This window comes from Diachasmimorpha longicaudata, chromosome 12 (assembly GCF_034640455.1).
Source record: "Diachasmimorpha longicaudata isolate KC_UGA_2023 chromosome 12, iyDiaLong2, whole genome shotgun sequence".
NCBI lineage: Eukaryota > Metazoa > Arthropoda > Insecta > Hymenoptera > Braconidae > Diachasmimorpha > Diachasmimorpha longicaudata.
In genome coordinates, this window is record NC_087236.1 from 3,904,786 (window position 1) to 3,924,363 (window position 19,578).

At 39.9% G+C, this 19,578-nt stretch overlaps 1 protein-coding gene across 1 annotated transcript in view; it reads left to right on the forward strand.

The window, feature by feature from the left end:
• LOC135168092 (growth factor receptor-bound protein 14-like) overlaps positions 1-19,578 on the forward strand; it is a 299,386-nt gene that overhangs the window by 113,042 nt on the left and 166,766 nt on the right. The window contains exon 8 of the mRNA XM_064131986.1: positions 751-783. Within this exon, the coding sequence (XP_063988056.1) occupies positions 751-783 (33 nt within the window). The remainder of the gene's footprint in view (positions 1-750; positions 784-19,578) is intronic.

A 19,578-nucleotide genomic window follows, 5' to 3' on the forward strand; every position in this document is an offset into this window, starting at 1 on the left:
AAATCCCAGTGCGAAAAATCGGTGAATAATCGGAAGAACTTGGCGAAGCCCTTTGCCTTCGTATAGGAATGTCTTAAATTCAGACCTTCCGTAAACACTAGTCTTCAGAGTGTACCAAGGACTTCTCGAAGGCGCTTGGAAGGTTGGAGACTCATCCCACCGGAGAAATCTGTGAAACTGAGACAATGAGAAAATGGAAAGGGACTGGAAATAGAGGAAACACTGCCTGGAGCAGCTCGTTTGCCTGTCCTGGCCCTCCACTTTCGTACTCCCCCTCAAAACACAAAGCATTTGAGGATCTTGTCTGCCCGGCTCTTTAAAATTTCAGATTATACGTGTATGGAAAATGTATCTCCGGTTCCATTAGCCTTCGGTCTCGATGTCTCTGCTTCCCGTATTCGTTAATATTCCACCGCATTTCCAATAACCGGAATGGAATATCAAATTACGGAATGTCAAATGTTGGAAGAAATGAACATTTATACTGAGAAAAAACTATATTTTTAACTATTGTATTTCTTTGGACGAACAAATGTTGTTTATCAAATGCTACCACAGTAAAAAAATACTATGGAAGATAACAGGACCAAGACTGTCCCTCGACAACAACCTTAACCCACTACAATTTCCACCCCCACTCCTGGAATTTACAAAATGTATCTCCAATTTTTACTGCATCTTCCTCTTCATCAATTGAATGTTCATTTCTGCGAGCAAACGAATAATATTTTTCCTTCATTTTTGTTGCAGCCTCACAACGTCGCAGCTTTAAGGCGTTCAACGGTGAGTACAAATAAATCATCTTATGACATATTCGCAATTCAATAGGCGACACTGATACTCTTGCTTCATCATTCACCCAATAATGAATGAACATCAGCTGCAAAAAACGGAATATATAAATGGATAATTCGAGACGTGAGGCGTTCAGTGCATCTCCTCCCGTATAAATAATTTATAATTCCGGCCGCAGAGGAGGAAAGGAAAATTCTCTTCCTCTGGATACATTGACGGAGAAAAATGTGCGCTTCGGATTGACGCAAGGACTTAAAACCTGAGGGGGTTGGTTTCCGGTGGGGTGAAGTAAAGAGAGTTATGCGAAATCGCGTCGTCTCAGTTTTTATTTTATAAATTCATGAACGGAATTCCGTATTAATCTGGAGAAATTGTTTTTCACTCGACTTTAACGTGACGTTGGATTGAATCGTTCATTAGATAGATTAAAGTGTCTGAGGGGGAATGTAGGGGAGGTGTTCTGAGTTAGGATCCGACGTTGACTTGATGGTAGTCAGGTTTCCTTCAATCAGGTCCTCTTCGGTTTAAAAAAGGGAAGAGAATCCGAAGCGAAGTGGTAAAAGGAGATGAGTCAGTTTTGAGGAGTGCCCAGTTTTTGGTGAATATCTCGGTATGTGAGGAAACTAGTGAAATTTTCATCATGACCTTTTTTGTAGAACTAATTGAGGCCTATAATTAAGATAGAGACGAAAATTTCGGTATCTCGCTTAGATTCATAGATATTCTTAATAAACTTGAGGAAGAGATGATTCAACTTATCTCAGTTTACCACTTCGTTAGAGGATGAGAATTAGAGAGAAGGAAGTTCCGCTTTAAATTGATCAGGTTCTGATCTAGTGACTTTGAGGGAATCCTGATCAGGATCTGATGGAGGGGACATGATCTAGTGTCAGGTAGGGCAGCCTGAAATCATTCTAATCCAAATTGGGTCATATTCCCTGTCTTCACTGAAAGCTCAGATGTAAATTTAATCGAAATAAATTCACATTCGCATCAAATCAGACCTGACGATTGATTAAATCATAAGATCAGGTTCTGATCAATTGGGTAACGGTGTTTTTCGTCAGATTTGTTGGGACCAAATTGATCCACTTTGGATGATGCTATTCAGAATGTCAATGTCCACTTCTGATGTGAACGACTGATCAATGAATCAGGTTCCAATCAAATCAGAGTCAGACGATTAGAGTAAAGGGAAAAGGAATTATCAATGTGAATATTTATAATGAACATGAACAATTTCATCGTAATGAGTCAACTATTTATTGAATAAAAAATGAATTAAATTGAATAGAAACTTTGCTACGATGTCATACCACTCGTTGTCGTGACAATTCCAATATAAATCCCTTGACAAATCCAGTCAGGTGACCCTGATCAGATATAGATCATAACACTGTCAGAATATCTGACTTCCGAGCCAATACAGGAACATCACCAACCTCAAATCCGAACAATTCCAGTTCTCCTGACCTCAAACCAACATCACGTCCACTCCATCAGGTTCCCATCATGATCTCCTCAGGTTCTCCTGCTGCCATTATTTCCAATCAAATTACCTCCATCAAAACCTGATCAACTTCCCATAAGAACCGACCTGATCAGGTGAACCCTAACTACCCCTCCATCAATTTATCATCTCAACTCCAACTTCCCTTATCACCTTTAAAAAAATGATCACTTTTTCCTTCATAATTACCAATACAATTCTCATTCTTCACATAACATCACATTAACCATCAAAAACCCCAGACAATTCAATATACAACTGAAATAGGTACTGTTACCGAGGGGGAATGAATGATTACATAGTCAGAGTTCTATATTCGATGTCGATCGATAGATGAATGGCACTCGTAGCGTCAAGGGGGTGTCTATTCAGCTCCTGTCGCCAGGCGAAGGAGTTATCGCGAGACAGAGAGAGGAATCCCCTCGACTTCACTCACCCTTCCACCCCCCCCCCCCCCCCACCCCACCACAACCCCCCTACGCCCTTTCTCTATCCGGTGGGCGGGCGCAGGTGCTGGAAATGTTGAAGTGAGACAGTATGTAATACCGAGTGAAGAAGAGTGTGATTATATATATATATATATACATGTATATATGTATATATATATATGTGGCTAGATACAGCGAAGGTATAGGGATGCGAGCGCATGCGCGTTGCTGCCCGGCAACCGACGGACCAAATATTTAACGTCCCTTTAAATACTGCTGGTGAATTCATAAACCCGGCGAGGGGGCGAAAGGGGGGGGGTGGAAAAAGAAGTGTCCAATTACGGAGATGAGAGAGGAACCGGCCAATCACGGAGATGAGGGCTTTCCGCGGTCGTTAATTATGTAACGAGACTGATGAATATATATATTTTTTTTTTTGCGAGGATATTCGAGGCTCCGACAATTTTTTTTACAATTTTTTTTTTTTTTTGGTGAGTAGACGACGGGAAAAGGGGAGGGGGTATTACGGAATAGTTTGGTAATGTTGTGGTTATGTTACCGTAATTTTTGCGAATGACTTTGGGGGAATTTCGTTATCGAAACTGAAATAGGAGGAAATTTATGATATTTTACCGGTAAATTCTCGGCCGACAACTGGGTCCACAGGAAATTTACGGCTCCTAAATATTCGTAGGTACGGAAAAGTACCAGGGAAAGGGCTGGGAGTTCTGGGGGGTGGGTTGAATTTTTGGTGAAGACCAAAGTGAGAGAGGATGGGTTGAGCACAAGTGAGATTTTCAACCCCCGAGACTTATTCTCACGTGAAACCCGCGGCATAAGATATTCAAATGAAACGTCTCTAGGTGGTTCCTCGTATAAGGAACGGAAAACGGAATATAAAGGAGGAAAGTAGAGGTGGCGAGCTCACATTGCCGTTGCCACTGCTCTCTTTATTGGGTAGGATTTTATCCGTACGTTAGTATATGGCTTTATACAAAAGACGCCGCTGACACAGGAGACGGGATATATCGGCGCTGACAATTTCCTTAACAATGTGAGGATTTTCCTTTTGAGGAAAATTGAAATACGAGAATTGTGGTATTTTGGGGCTCCGGGAGAGGGAGGGGGAATGGGAGTATTGCTTCTGGGCTTTTACAATTTTTCGTTGACATTTCAATTGAATTTGGCCGGCGGGGTAATAGTATCGATGTTTTTCGGAGTTCGGGGACTTTGGTGGTTGACCTAGTGCTGATGTATGTTTTCACTGATCGATTATGGGGATGAAGTGATCGATTATGTGGGGGAATTTACTGGGTTCGGTTAGTGAGTTGTGTCGATTTTCATGTAGAATCGATTATCGATTATCAAAGAATCGATTGTGGCAATGAAATAATCGATTTTCGAGATGAATTCGTCATATTCGATTTGTGAGTTGGGTCGTTTTTTGTATAGAATCGACTATCGATTATCAAATGATCGATTATGCTTCGAGAATAATCGATTATCTTCATGAATTTGCCGTGTTCGATTAGTGATCCGTGTCCCTTCTTCCAGAAGTTCGATTATCGATTATCAAATGATCGATTGTGGCAATGAAATAATCGATTTTCGAGATGAATTCGTCATATTCGATTTGTGAATTGTGTGGTTTTTTGTACATAATCGACTATCGATTATCAAAGGATCGATTATGCCCCGAGAATCGTCGATTATCTTCATGAATCTGCCATGTTCGATTAGTGATTCGTGTCCCTTCTTCCATAATCTCGATTATCGATTATCAAATGATCGATTATGCCAATTAAATAATCATCTTCATGATACTGTCATAGCAAATACTCTAAAAGTTCGACCAGATATAACTACCCTACACATCGATTATTTCCATTAATCGATTTTTAAAAATCGATTATCGATTCTCGAAATTCGATTATTTGTCAATATTACATTTTCTTCCTTACTAACATGAAATACAATAACACCTACATTTTACTCGAATTTAGTTAAAAATACCCACTTTTTATTGTAAAATTTTACCCCTGTAATCAAAACACTGACCTCCAGGATAAATTTATTCAAAGCTCTCCTCCTCCTCCCCCTCCCAATATTGGAGCTCGTCGCTGTTCATGTTGACATGTTTAAGAAAAAAAAATCTCCCCCCCCCCCTCTTATACCAGCGTTTTAAAATCCCCATTGATAATGCCATCCGCAAAATAAACACTTTCTCTTCAACCCCATCGATGGACGACAGAATGAGAATGGAAATGAAGTTTCGAGTCATATCTGGAGGGCTCAGACGAAGCCTCGAGAATTATATTCGATATACCGACGCTTTTGAAACGATATCGTTGCATATATCGATGAGAAATAGGTACAGAGTGGTGGATCATTATCGAAACCCCATTCCCCGTTGAAACCAACGACGATTAATATTCATGGAGATGGTTTCATGTTTCGATCACCCTCGCATCCACCTCTTAGTTTAACCCCCCCTCCTCACCCGCACGTTCTTCTGATCCCACATTTTCACGGTGTAAAGTTATAACGTTTATTCGGAAACAGGTAAAGAGCAGCCCCCGGGAGCTGTATTTTGCACCTGCGCGTGGTTGAGAATTTTCGAAGAACCAGTCACCACTCCACCCTCTGGTTTAGCCATCAACCCAAGTGCCTTCATCGTAGACCGAAACCAGAATGGCAAGAGTTGTATTAGGGGGGAGGGGTTGGAAAGAGCGTGATGAGAATTGTGTCGTGAAATTTTAATTAAAAACTTTTATCCCTCGCAGGACACAGCTGATGAAGGTCGCGAGATCTGCAATTGTTTTTTTTTGTTTTATGGGAGAGTTAGATCCTATTTATGAAAGCGAAAGACATAAATATGCCATCGGCTAACTTCATGGGAAAGACTTGTTTCTGATTGGTTAATGTGTTTGAAGCGGGAAATTCAAATAGGGGGCGCGGAACGTACGTTGGTCGCGTCCTATTTATGAAACTACAAGCACATAAATGAATGTAGCTACATGGGCCATTGGCTAACTTCATGTGAAAGACTTTTTACTAATTGGTGAATGTGGTTGAGGCGCGAAATTCAAATACGGCGCACGGAATGCATTAACAGTCACGTGCCTAATAGGAGATGAGGCTGGCCGACAGTCGGCCGACTGTCGGCCAGCATTGGCCAAATGTCGGCCCACTGTCGGCCATTCCTCATCTCCTGTTAGGGGTTAAAAATAGATTAATGAATTAGCCAATTTCTCAATCGAACTTGAAAAATATTTCACGAGAAGTCCGTAGCGCAGACTGAGACTAATCGAAACTCGGTGAGAGAATGAGAAAAATTCCGTATTTCAAAAGAGGGAAGTTAAATTATAAATAATTTGGGAATTAAAGGTCTTTAGAGGACCAGTAATTTCACTTAGTATCAAGTAATTTAACCTCAGAAATGTGGAAAGTTGAAAGGAATGGGGTGTTACCGATTGGGGATCTGTCCAGTCATCGACGGGTTTATCCGATTCGCAAACATGATGAGTCTCCTGAGTCCATCAGGAAAGAACTGACCAGATAATCTTCAGGGCCCTGTGGTTTTAATCTGACTTGACATTATGCGGCGAAATGGGATACGGGATAAGATAGAACACGAGAAGACCCCCGTGCTCGCTTTCCCTTCCTCTTTTAACAAAATCCCGCATATAAAAATTTATGCCGCGAAGATCTCAGGAATCTTCCGAAGAATCATCACATCTTCAAAACATCTCCCTGCCGACCCCAAAACGTCCTTTGAACGATCTTCAGAAGACACTTTTCCCTGGAAATAACTTCGCAAAATTCTTTTCCAAAATCTTGTTCCGGATCTCTTCAAAAAAAATATCTTTCCAAAATCTTCCAACGAATCCTTTTCAACTCACCACGAAGATCTTCATCTCATGTTCCTGAAGAATTACCGGAAGATCTTTGGCAGGAAATAATATCTGAAAACATTCACGCTTGACAGAGCTATAAAATTCCCTATTTTTCCACTTCTCGGAAAAGTAAACTTTTTCGCACCCTTCGTATTAAAAGATGTAAAAACGTATCGGAAAATTTTGGAAGTCTTATTTAACATATATTTAATTACATAATTATTTATGAAGGTCGAGGTGTGAGATCGTTTTATTATGTTATTGACGACCAGACAAAATATTTTGGACCACCGCCTGATGCACGTCTATCGAGTTTTGAAAATTCCCAAAATTATAAGATGGCCATTAGGGTCGTGGGATGCTGGAGGCAAAGAGGAGAGGTTAAGGGTAATTTTTGGGGACTCAGAAAGGAACGCAGATGACTTAGAGAACAGTCCCTTTCGACCCACTGTTTTGAGACGACGTTCCTCCACGCGAGTTTCAGAGGAACTACTCTTCAAGGTCAGACGGAATGACGCTATCATAATAATAAGTCTCTGTAATGACTTTTATCACCGCTAGACGGTCTTCATTCGTCCAGAAGTGTAATCAGCCTTTCGGTCATTTTAAGTCTTAGTAATAAATTGTAACACAGTGAAAAGTAAATAAATAAAGCTGAATAAAGTGTATCAGGAAGAAGCTGTTTACCTTTTAAAAAATTATCCCAACATATATATATTCGTTCTGCTTGCTAATCACTTCAAATTTCGTTGTAAAACCGAGCTCTGAAAAATGTGACGATGCAGCTGCGACGTACCCGCTCCATATTACAGTTCCCCCTGGCAACAGTGGATGCTCGTTATATTGGTCTCAACCTCATGACTCGGCTGTTGCATTTTCTCCCTTTCAGTCGGTCCGCGACCTTGTGGCGATGTGAGCCCGACATAAAACCCCTTCTATCATCCCCGAACAGCCATTTTCAGTTTCTCCACCGAATCGGTTACCATCATACCTCTCATATCATACTCGCACACTCCAGTCTTACAGGATTACACGAGTTTCTCCTCGATCTCGTTATTTTTACGATCTAAAACTATCAACTATGGGGGTGATATTAAATTCCTGGGGTTAGAGAATTGATTTATACGGGGAAATGATGACTGATGTGCCGAGGTCGTGGTGTTAACGAGCGGATAAAAATATACTGGAAAAAGTACTTGAGAAGATCCGTAAAAAAGGAGGTAAAATGGGAAATAAGGAAAATTACTTCCGGCACCGAGACAAAGATGAAATAAAAATTAGCGTGTGCTTCAAGAATTGCATTCTGATCAGGTCGACCTGATCTCAAATTAAGACATACGGATGCAATGACTTTGATCAAGACCAGATGACCTGGAACTGATCTCATACTGAAGTCCGTCCGCTCGCAATCATCCGAATCAGGTTCTGATCAGGTCGACCTGAGCTCATATTCAGGTATCCACCTGCAGTCACGTTGATTTAGTTAGTCTGAGGTGGGACTGATTGCAGACTGAGATACTTTGACCTGCAATCATCTAGATCAGGTTCCAATCAGGTCACTCTGAGCTCAAGCATCCGTGATTCCTTTCCCGAGTGGAGCTAATGAGGTGATCAGGCAAACCTGACTGCTATAGAATCACATATTGATCGGAGTTCAGGGCGGCCTGAGGCAATTTCCACTTGGGTTAATTTACTTGGGGTCAGGTGGTACTGATTTCAGGCTGGAATTCGCCGAAAGGCATTTGAATCACATTGTAATCAGGTCAGCCGGACCTCAAATTAAAGTATCCGCCTGTAATCACTTCGATTAAGTCCGGATCAGCCGGAACTGATCCCAGGCTAAGGTCTGTTCGTCTACAAACAACCGAATCACATTCTGATCAGGTCCACCTGAGCGCAAAATCAGGTATCTGGCTTTGATCACTTCGATCAAGTCCGGATCAACCGCAACTGATCCCAGACTAAGGTTTATTCGTCTACAATCAACCGGATCACAACCTGATCAGGTCAACCTGAGCGCAAATTCAGGTATCTGCCTGTAATTACTTCGATCAAGTCCAGATCAGCCGGAACTGATCCCCGATTAAGGTCTATTCGTCTACAATCAACCGGATCATAACCTGATCAGGTCAACCTGATCGCAAATTCAGGTATCTGGCTTTAATCACTTCGATCAAGTCCGGATGAACCGGAACTGATCCCAGACTAAGGTTTATTCGTCTACAATCAACTGGGTCACAACCTGATCAGGTCAGCCTGAGCGTAAATTCAGATATCCACCTGTAATCACTTCGATCAAGCCCAGATCAGCGGGAACTGATTCCAGACTAAGGTCTATTCACCTGTAATCAACCGGATCACAACCTGATCAGGTCCACCTGAGTGCAAATTCAGGTATCTGGCTTTAATCGCTTCGATCAAGTCCGGATCAGCCGGAACTGATCCCATACTAAGGTCTATTCGTCTACAAACAACCGGATCACAACCTGATCAGGTCCACCTGATCGCAAATTCAGGTATCTGGCTTTAATCACTTCGATCAAGTCCGGATCAGCCGGACTTGATCCCAGACTAAAGTCTATTCGTCTACAATCAGCCGGGTCACAACCTGATCAGGTCAACAAATATGACTGATCCGCATTTCCTAGAATTATAAAATTTCCTGAAACTTTTTTTACCCTACGATATCATATCAATATCACGAAAATAACATGGTAATTTTTCCCCTATTTTTCTCTCCCCGTATTAATCGATATTCACCGAGATTGATTGTCAATTGACGTACGAAAAATTCAATTAGTCAGTCCAAACTCCCCAGCAGAGACTGCTTGTCACCTGGAAGCCATTAAATTGGATCCAAAATGAGGTGCAGCAATGCATAATACCGAAAGATCCCTTTGAACGTCTCAATTCCTATCACAAACTGGCACGTGCTGTCTCGGCTCTCTTTGCCGTTCCTCCAGCTGTCTCTCCCCCTCCTGCCCTTCCTCCCCCCGTCATCTCTTTCTCTCTCTCTCTCTTTTGCGTCCCAACTTCTCCCTTTTTTCCTCGGGCAGTGGCACCTTTCTCAGGGCATTCTGTACCGTGACATCGGCCATTTACTCTTCCCGGAATTTTTCCCTCCATCTCTCTCGTGAGCCCTTTAAAAGTTTAAAGGGCCAGCCGTTCTCACTGCTCTTTTCCTAGATCTGTCGCCCTTTAAGGCCACCGAGGGAGATGGGATGTTTTACGAGCGTACGCTTACCCGATGTGAGGGGTGTTACGTGTCATCCAGATGCCGGAAAATAACTGAAAATTATTTGAAACAACTTTACAAATTTGTCGGAGTATTTTCGATAAATGTCGATCTCCTCTCGATTTTTAAGGATACGTCGGGAATTATGAAAGTCCTTGAGATATTGTTGATCAAATACCGGCGTTTTTGGATAGTTCTTGGGTAATTATAACCGAATCTGCTCAAGTTTTCTATGAGTCACTCACAAGTCGCTCAGACTTGAGATTTATGAGCGCATTCTCTTCTCCGACGGCGCCAGACAGAAAAATAATCAATAAAAAATCGGTTTCTTTTCTGTTATTTGGGAGTTAAAGTGCAGTTGTGAGAAATTTTACAAAACTTTTACGGAATTTTTCCTGAACTTTTTGGAAATTTTATCTGTGAGTGAGAAGAGTTACGATACACGAGAAATACTTAGTAATAATTACGTAGACGTTCCGTAATTTTCATGTGAGAATACAAATCAGATAAAAATTACGAAAGGTCCAGTACAAAGGGCGGAAGGACTTATGTAACATTTTGGAAATTTCTCGTCATTTTTGCGGAGCACTTGGTAATTTTTACCGGACCTTTATTTTTATTTGAAAATTACGCAACTTCCACGGAATTTTTATCGAACTATTTCTCTCCATCGGCTGTCACGTAAAATTTTCCAGCCTATGTTGCGAGTTCCGTCATTTTTACGGAATATTTCTCGCCGTGAGGAGCACCAGTGGAGGTTGGATATTTGTGTACAGCTACTAAAAAAAAGGAGGAGACATTGACTATTTTTACGAGCGAATACACGTGAGCGCGTACGACCGTTACGTAAATCGCTCGAGAGTTACCCGGGATTACACTGACAGTTGGCCAAAAACGTCATAAATATTTCTAGTCGCTTAATCGACTTATGGGAGCTTTTAATTACAATTTATTGCTCGTATGATGGGAAAGAAAAAATACTCAATCAAGGGAATTCAATTCAGCTTCTTCAGAGCTGAATGGCCTATAAGAAAACGAAAATATGAACGATAATTCTATGAAAAATAAAGGAGATACGTGAAAAAGTTATCAGACAACAATTGTTCAGTTTTTATCGAGGAAGATTTTTTGTTTCAAACTTTTTTCGATATCTCGAACCATTTCGATGGAAAATCGATTCTAATAGTCGTGCAATCAAGATACGCAAGAACGGTCTTCAGATTCGAATTCAGGGCGCCAAAACGAATAGAAAAAATATTTTAAAAAATAATATTAATCACATATATCGTAAACAAATATATAATATAGTATATTATATATTTAAACACACAATAATCCAGTATTACACAGAACGGAAATAACACAAACGAATTTTATAAAATAACTGCGTTATTTTTTAATTTAAAATTGCAAAATGGCAATAGCAATAATCGTCAGTTAAAAATTTGTTAATTATTGGTTTCCGAGCTCGATGTACCAAATCCTCTGGCCTTTATCCGTACACACGGGGCACGTTACCAGGGCGACTATGGACTAGGGAATTATTTCATAATTTTCGGATTAATTCTGGCGATTGCATAGTGTGTGCCCTCGCCATATTCCACTAACTGGCTGATGTAGGGTTCCGTATACACAGTGGATAGTATCCTTCCACCTGGACTAATACCCTCGAGATGACGTTGCTGAGGCCAAAGGGCCGCCGGCATCGTCGCTTCCCTCTCGATAAGGCTTTATCCTCGTTAACTGCTCCACCATTTACACTCATGTTGTCGTATAAATAACGGGGAAAATATCAGGGGTTGAACGATCATTTCAAAAGAATGTTCTTTATTATTACATCATCCAGAGCAGTTGTAATTATTATTTTTTTTCTTTGAAGATAAGTTAATGTGAATATACTCGTGGGGAAATTGCTGGTAGAAGTACAAAGGGCTGATGAAGAAGAAGAGATAAATATATTTGAAAATAATTTACATGTAAATTGGATGGTAATGGTCATTGTAATTTCTATGTAAATTATTTATTACCAGACAGTTGATAAAATTTCCGCCTTTGAATATTAAAAAATGGGTAAATTCCTTCGGGGAATTTATAATGATGGGGGGCTATCAGCACTCGAACGACTCAGAGGGGTCAATGAAATTAGAGGGCTCTGTCAAAATTATCCCAGAAGTTTCGGAAGTCTGGAGCGAAGAGTAATTGAGGGGAAAATCACCGAAGAACTGAAATTTTTACGTGACGTCATGGAAAAATACGGAAGTGACTTACTTTTTACGGAATGGACCAGAATTTTTCTGCGATATTGTTTGAATTTTCGAGTTAATTTGGTTATTTTTGGGTGAATGAGACGTATGGACAGAATTACCAAACCTTTTGGGTAATTTTTGTTGGAATTTTACTACAAAATCTAAATTTTGACGTAACGTTATAGAACAATATAGATGTTACTGGATTTTTACGGAAAAAACCGTAATTTTTCTCTGATATCACCTGAATTTTCAAGTTAATTTGGTCATTTTTTGGAAGAATGACACTTCTGGACATAATTACCAAACGTTTCCATAATTGTAATCAAAATTTCCCGTTTATGTACGACAATATGTGGCGTTGTAATACATTTCCAAGGATTTTCCGAGAATCCTTCCCAAAAAATTTATTGTGAGCCAAAAAGACGCTCAGAAGACTTTTTCAGAGACAATTTACCCGAGTGAAAATTCCAAAATTATCCGCCATTTCCCCATAGGTCCGTGTTGTGCACAGAACCTTGAGAGAAATAACTCATAAATTTTGGAACTCGAGTGATGTTCGAGCGGACGATTTTCCATCCCAATTTCGGCCAAAAAATTATTATAAAAATTAATTATTATTAAACCAGAACTTCGTTTCACCTGAAATTTTCCTGTTTTTCATTTATATAATTCAGGTTATCAAAAATCATAACTCGAATTTCGTGTTGACTATATCACATACAAGACCAGAACTTCCTGGACAGGATTTTACATCTTCCAGATAATTCCCTCCCTCATTGATTTGAGATTCAAATACGAAAATCGATTACAACCGATCCATTCCTCGCACTATTCAACTAAACCTGTAAATCCCTCCCCTTTCACCCCACCCACGCAATTAAACTTTAATTTCAATTCCGCTTGGATCACGTCTATGTTAATTATAAATTATTCCAAACCATTCAACGCTTGCAAGTGCAAAACGAAGTTACTTTTCACTATTTCCCTCTGTGCCATCACACGGTCGGTGTATTACGAAAAGTCGTTAAGCCTGACAACCGAAAGCCTCGTCTACGAGGAAGGAGGATTCCAGTATGCAAAAGAGCTCGAGTGAAGGTACTGAGCAAAAGTTGGCGCCACCGCCCTAAATACCGTCGTCTCTAGTCTTGTCCCGGCGTTCCTTCGTCATGTTTCTTAAATGTATCTTGGAAATTATCGAAGTGATTAGTTACGTAATGCAATCGTGACGGTAATAAAAGGGAGATAAATTACTCGAAGACACGAGAATATTGAGGAAGATTTAAATTTGATTTTTTCACGGAGACCAATTTTTTGTGAGCATTTTTCCCACTCAGAGTTCAGTCAGTCAGAGCCCAGTATTTGAGACTGTCAATCAAAATGACATCGGAGGGTTTCCACATCTAAATTTCGGCCAATAGGGTTACCCTATTCGACTGATTTTCTGAGCTCAAGTAGGCTCTGAATCCACTGCGAACCTGATTTTATGAGCTCAAGTGGGCTCTGAACCCACTGAACACCTGATTAATGAGCTCAAATGGGCTCTGAATCCGCTGTAGACCTGATTTTATGAGCTCAACTGGACTCTGAACCCACGGCAGAGCTGATTTTATGAGCTCAAGTGGACTTTGAACCCTCGGTAGAGCTGATTTTATGAGCTCAAATGGGCTCTGAACCCACTGCGGACCTGATTTATGAGCTCAAGTGCGCTCTGAACCCACTGCGGACCTGATTTTATGAGCTCAAATGGGCTCAGAGCCAACTTGAGCTCATAAATCAGGTCCGCTCGAGCCGATACCCAGAAAAGTACATATGCAACGACTATATGTACTCATATTACCAAAAAATTTGCGATATATACGTTGCATATATTACATATATGTAGCATATGTGGGACGTACAGTATTTTTGGCCGATTTACACATATTTCAAAAAATAAATGTCATATATACGTCTAATATGTAATTTTGAGAGTTAACAACATGCGAAATATATCCGCCTGATTTACATTGTATCATACGGATTTCGCACATCCCATTTTTGGCCGTTTTATATGTCATATGATTCAGATATATGAAGAATATATTTTTATGTGTAATTTCTTTACGCGTGCGGTACCTGACTCAAATGTCGACTCAGAATAAACCTCAAGTGGGTTAAAGCGCACTTTTTTTCGCTCCACTTCTAATTCTCTTCAAATTGTCCTGAATTCAGTGAGCTCTCTCCCATAACAATCACACGAACCGAAATATTCAATAAAAATTATTATTATTATTATATCTCCTCCATAATTCCAGAGCGACATCTTCCGGAGTAGAATTTGACGGAACTTTTACGAATTTTTTCCGACGCGTTTCGTTATTTTAATCCAAATTTTTGGGAAAAAATTACGTTACCGTCGCCTCTTTATATCTGTCTCCCTCAAATTTGTAATTCGTAATCAACTCAAGTTCCGTAACTCTACTGAATATTTCTCTTCGCACCGGAGAAACTAAAATTGAGATGTGCTCCTCTACCCAGAAACGCAAAACGTTTTCCGGCAATGGGGATCGGTTGTGGGGTAGGGCAAAACGACAGAGATGAAAATAAGTGAGAAGGTTGTGCGGAAAGTTACCGGTGTGCACACGCGATTACGTTCTCAATGGTTGTAATCGTCCCTTGTGCCTCTCCGACTCGACCGCAGAATTGCAATTCGCGACGGCCGATAGTCTGCAATTATCGTTTGAAACAGTGCGAGATGAGCGAGAAATAAAGAGGGCGGGTGGCGTGTGGAGGAGAGAAATAACGAGTCAGGTCGACCTGGTCTCTACCACTCCCCCATCCTCACCTCTGCCTCATTCTCATTGAACAGAATGGGTTGCAGTGCACATCTGGGAATGCAGAAATTGGCAATGGTTCTTTGACGTGTCAGAGATTACTCGGAACTCGAGTAATTACTGGATTATTCTCACAGTATTCTTTGTACATTATCAACAAATCATTTTTCCGGGGAAGAATTCTTCCCTCTTTGCGGGTGTGTGGGTTAATTGCCGTTCGGAGAACGTATTTAAAGCAAGTCCCACATTTTTTTTTTATAATTATTCGCGTTGCAGAATATTAGTGGTAAAACATTTTGTTTGAATTTGCCGCGGATTCCTGAAGATTTGGGGATCGGAATTGAGGATTTGGAGGGAGTGAGGAGGAAGGGGATGTTTTGGGTCGATTTTTTCGGGGAAATGAGGGGAAGTAAATGGGATTTGGGAGGAACAAATTAAAAATTGAGGAGTTTCTGATCACAATCGCATTTTCGGTCGTTTTCTGAGTTTTTTGGAAATTATTGACAGCTTTGTTACCGATCGAGGAGAGTGGTGGTTCTGCTTTAATTCTCAGCCGGGATCATGTGACTAATATGATCGAAAGACTGTCAAAATAAATCGTGAGATGACAGGGACCTGATGAGCTGTCATTTTAAATGATTTGTTGTGGAGTGAAGTTGGAGCGCAGGGGAATTTCTAGCAGTGGAATTTCATCATGTGAGTGACGAATTCGTGTGATAATAGTTGTTATCACATCTTTGATTAATAATAAATGTTTCAGAATATTAAAAACCCCACGATAATTAGTATTTAAATAAATAAAATGGGGGAATCAGAAACTGATACTAAATCATAAGGTGCGGTAGTTGTTGATCAGTGATATTCAACTTGAATCTTCACATAGTTTTCTCTTGTCTCGATGATCATATTGACCTACAGTGACAATAACGATTGATATAAATAATACATCAACAGATAAGTGACGACTGCGTTCCTGAATTTCTGAAAATAAATAATATTTCATCTATCGACTAAGAAAATCAAACAATCGTTTCCACATGAATATTAAATCATCTTCTTATCATGATCACAAACTGCCTCACCTCCTGATCATAAACTCATATCTACCCTCCCCTCACCCAACCCCAATCTCAGCAATTACCAAATATCCACAATTATAATCCCACCCCTGTACTCAACCTCCCCCACCCCCCACCATTTCCCCAAACCCAATCAAATCATTCCTTCATTCAACCGAAACGATCTTCACCTCAACTAATTCGCCAACATAAACCCCAATCTCCCATCAACGATCTCTTCCCTGAATTATTCCAAAATCGTTTAAACCTTCGATTCCTGATTCGAAAAACCGTCTCAATCCCTCACTAATCCAACCCCCATAAAAAAAACTATTCCCACCGACAGATTGCACTTCATCGATCGGCAAAAAAAAAGATGGAGAGGAGTAAAGATAAAAAAAAATTGGAATGAAGCTATGATGCTAAAGGGAGTCGTGGCCTGGACTGTTGGCAATTGAGGAGAGCTATGAGAGGGAGCAACTGGCCCATTAAACTGGAGGAAACGATCGTAAACCATTTTCCGGGAAACTCGCGCGAAACTACGTCTGGCGAGAGGGTAGCAGTTCACAAACGAGAGGTTGAAGAACATCGACATGAGTGAGGGAGAGGGGGAAGAAAAAGGGAAAGGAACAATTGACGTCTGTGGGAAATTCGATGAAAGTGAATGGCAGTTGGCATCGGTCGGTGCTGTTCAATGCGAGTTGTTTATCATACGTCAATAATAAATTATGACGTCATGTGGATGTCTGCTGGGAAATATTGAATGTTGATCAGAGTTCAGAGGAGAGGGTTTGCTAATTTTTATTGAGAATAATTATTGTTATTGTTAAATGAAATTGTATTGGGGTTTAAGAGATTGAGGGTAAATAGTACTTGTTGGGGATTATAAGTATTTATGATTTTTGTAATAATTAGGAAGAAATATGTTGATGTTGTGGTAATTATTGTGATGAACATTAGTGAATAATTGAAATTTAATAAGAAAATTGGGGGTATTTTTTTATAAGGTTTGATAACTGTTGAAGTTTCTGATCAGTTGAGCCTAGTGATGGGAATTAAATTAATTAAATTGATTAATTAAAAGATGGTTAATCAAATGCAATGAAAATGAATTTTAAGTTGAGGTGTGGATATTTATTAATTTTTTTCGAAGGTAAATAATTAAAATTAGATTTTTGAGGAAATTTGAGGGTTTCTGATGACGATAATGAGGTGGGTTAACATTTACGTAGAAATGATTGTTTGATCTTCTGAGTCGATAGCTGATCACTGATAGATCAATATGATCATCGAGACAAGAGAAAACTATGTGAAGATTCAAGTTGAATATCACTGATCAACAACTACCACACCTTATGATTTAGTATCAGTTTCTGATTCCCCCATTTTATATATTTAAATACTAATTATCGTGGGGTTTTTAATATTCTGAAACATTTATTATTAATCAAAGATGTGATAACAACTATTATCCCACGAATTCGTCACTCACATGATGCAATTCCACTGCTGGAAATTCCCCTGCGCTCCAACTTCACTCCACAACAAATCATTTAAAATGACAGCTCATCAGGTCCCTGTCATTTCACGATTTATTTTGACAGTCTTTCGATCATATTAGTCACATGATCCCGGCTGAGAATTAAAGCAGAAGCGCCACTCTCCTCGATCGGTAACAAAACTGTCGATAATTCCCACAAAACTCCCAAACGATCGAAACTACGATTCAGTGATCAGAAATACCTTCAACCTTCCCTTTCAATTAACAATTAATTATAAATAATCAATTCATTTTTCTCGTTGACTAACACTCAGTAACTCACCGAACGGTTCATTAGGATGAACGCGTCGCCGGTCAGCCGAATCATTCAGTAATTATGAACAATTATTTATCTGTTCTAATTCACCAATGCCATTTGACAACCCTTATCCTCGTTAACATCCCCCGAATTTCCCCATCACTCCATAATTTATATCCAACGGACAATAACTTTTTTCACCCAATGCCACCATAAAATTTCCCTTCCGATCTTTCCCATAATTTAATATCACGTTTTAAAATGTGAAATGCACGTGTAATACACTTCAATTGAAACTTTCATGAACGTTATCAATTTCATTCAATTTATGGAGGCGTGTAGGACACTCCCTTCTCAGAAATTGCTCATTTCACTCGTTTCTAAATCACAGAAAAACACGAATACAAATTTTCAAGCCAACGAAAAAGAAAATACGTAATGGTGATAATTTACCAAGACCGATGTGGCTTTGCCAGTGTTGGATATGGAAAATTGAAATGGTATTTTGTATTTAAATATCAGCTTCAATTTTCAGAGCCGCGCAATAAAATAATTATTTTTGTTTAGCGTGGATCCTTACCTTTAAAGTGCTGGGCACATCTGTTTCATAGAAGGGATTGAGGATCAATACTTAAATAAACTCTCACGGAACTATATGATATTGAATGTATTTTAGACCATATAACCATAAGTATAACAATAATGATTATTTATGTGATTAAACAGTAATACATCAAGTTGAATTTGATCCTTCTACAAGATATTCGCGAAATATGAGTGAGAGAATAATGAATTACTCCAAATATTACCACAATAGCCTGATTAGGGTTACTCACTCTTTCAGCTGCTGACACACTCCAATCAGAACACTAGTTTTAGATTTATATAACTGTTCTTTTAATTTTCTTTCTTGCACTATTTTGTATTTGTTTGTTTTAATATGAGTCCTCTCTCTCGATCTTGCACTGCAGCCGTAACGCGTAATTTTGCAACCCGTCAAACGGTACCGCACAAGATCATTCGGTTCAAAAACTAACCGCGGGAATAATCAATACGAAGATGTGCGTACTTGTGATTATCTTTCCCGATACTTGAAACAAAAGATAAACGCCGGGCAGAATTATGGACTGATTCCGGAATCAGGTATCTCAAGTTTCAAGGAGTTCGCCCCTTGGTGTGATCGTTCGCGATGCTAGGACAAGACTGATTTTTAATTTTGACAAGGATCGGAAATGCGTTTGCGGTCAATGCCCGTGTGCGGATGGTTCGATGTTGACGTCGCACTATTTGGGCTTTGCTCATCGCATTCTGTGGATGAGGCCAATGTCCGAAGTTGGGAAATCGAAGCATTTTGCTTGCTCGACTTCGCCAGACATTGTTTAAATATTTAATTTTTAAGAAATAAAATATTATCAAACACAACACCAGCTGAGTTTAACCCGCTCTATACTTACCCCCTCATTCTCACTGAAATTGTGAAATAAAATTGGCCGAAAAGAGAAAGACAGCCGTACATTTGTGGGCTTTTTTTTTTTTTTTCTCTTTTTCTGGAATTTTTTTTTCCTCCTGAAGTTTCCGTAGTCGCGGTAAATGTGACTGAACCCGAATTTACTGTAGTTGGACATTGTTTCAGCTCCAACCCGCATTGGGGTTTACTGGGTTAGGGTATCTAGAGTAGAATGCCCGGTACTTTGGCGTCGTTCCAAGCGGCCTCTGGGCTCCCTCCGAAAACGCGTAAGCGCCGTTTTTAGGGGGACAAGTTTGTACGGAGGAAACAGGTTGGAGTCGACACACT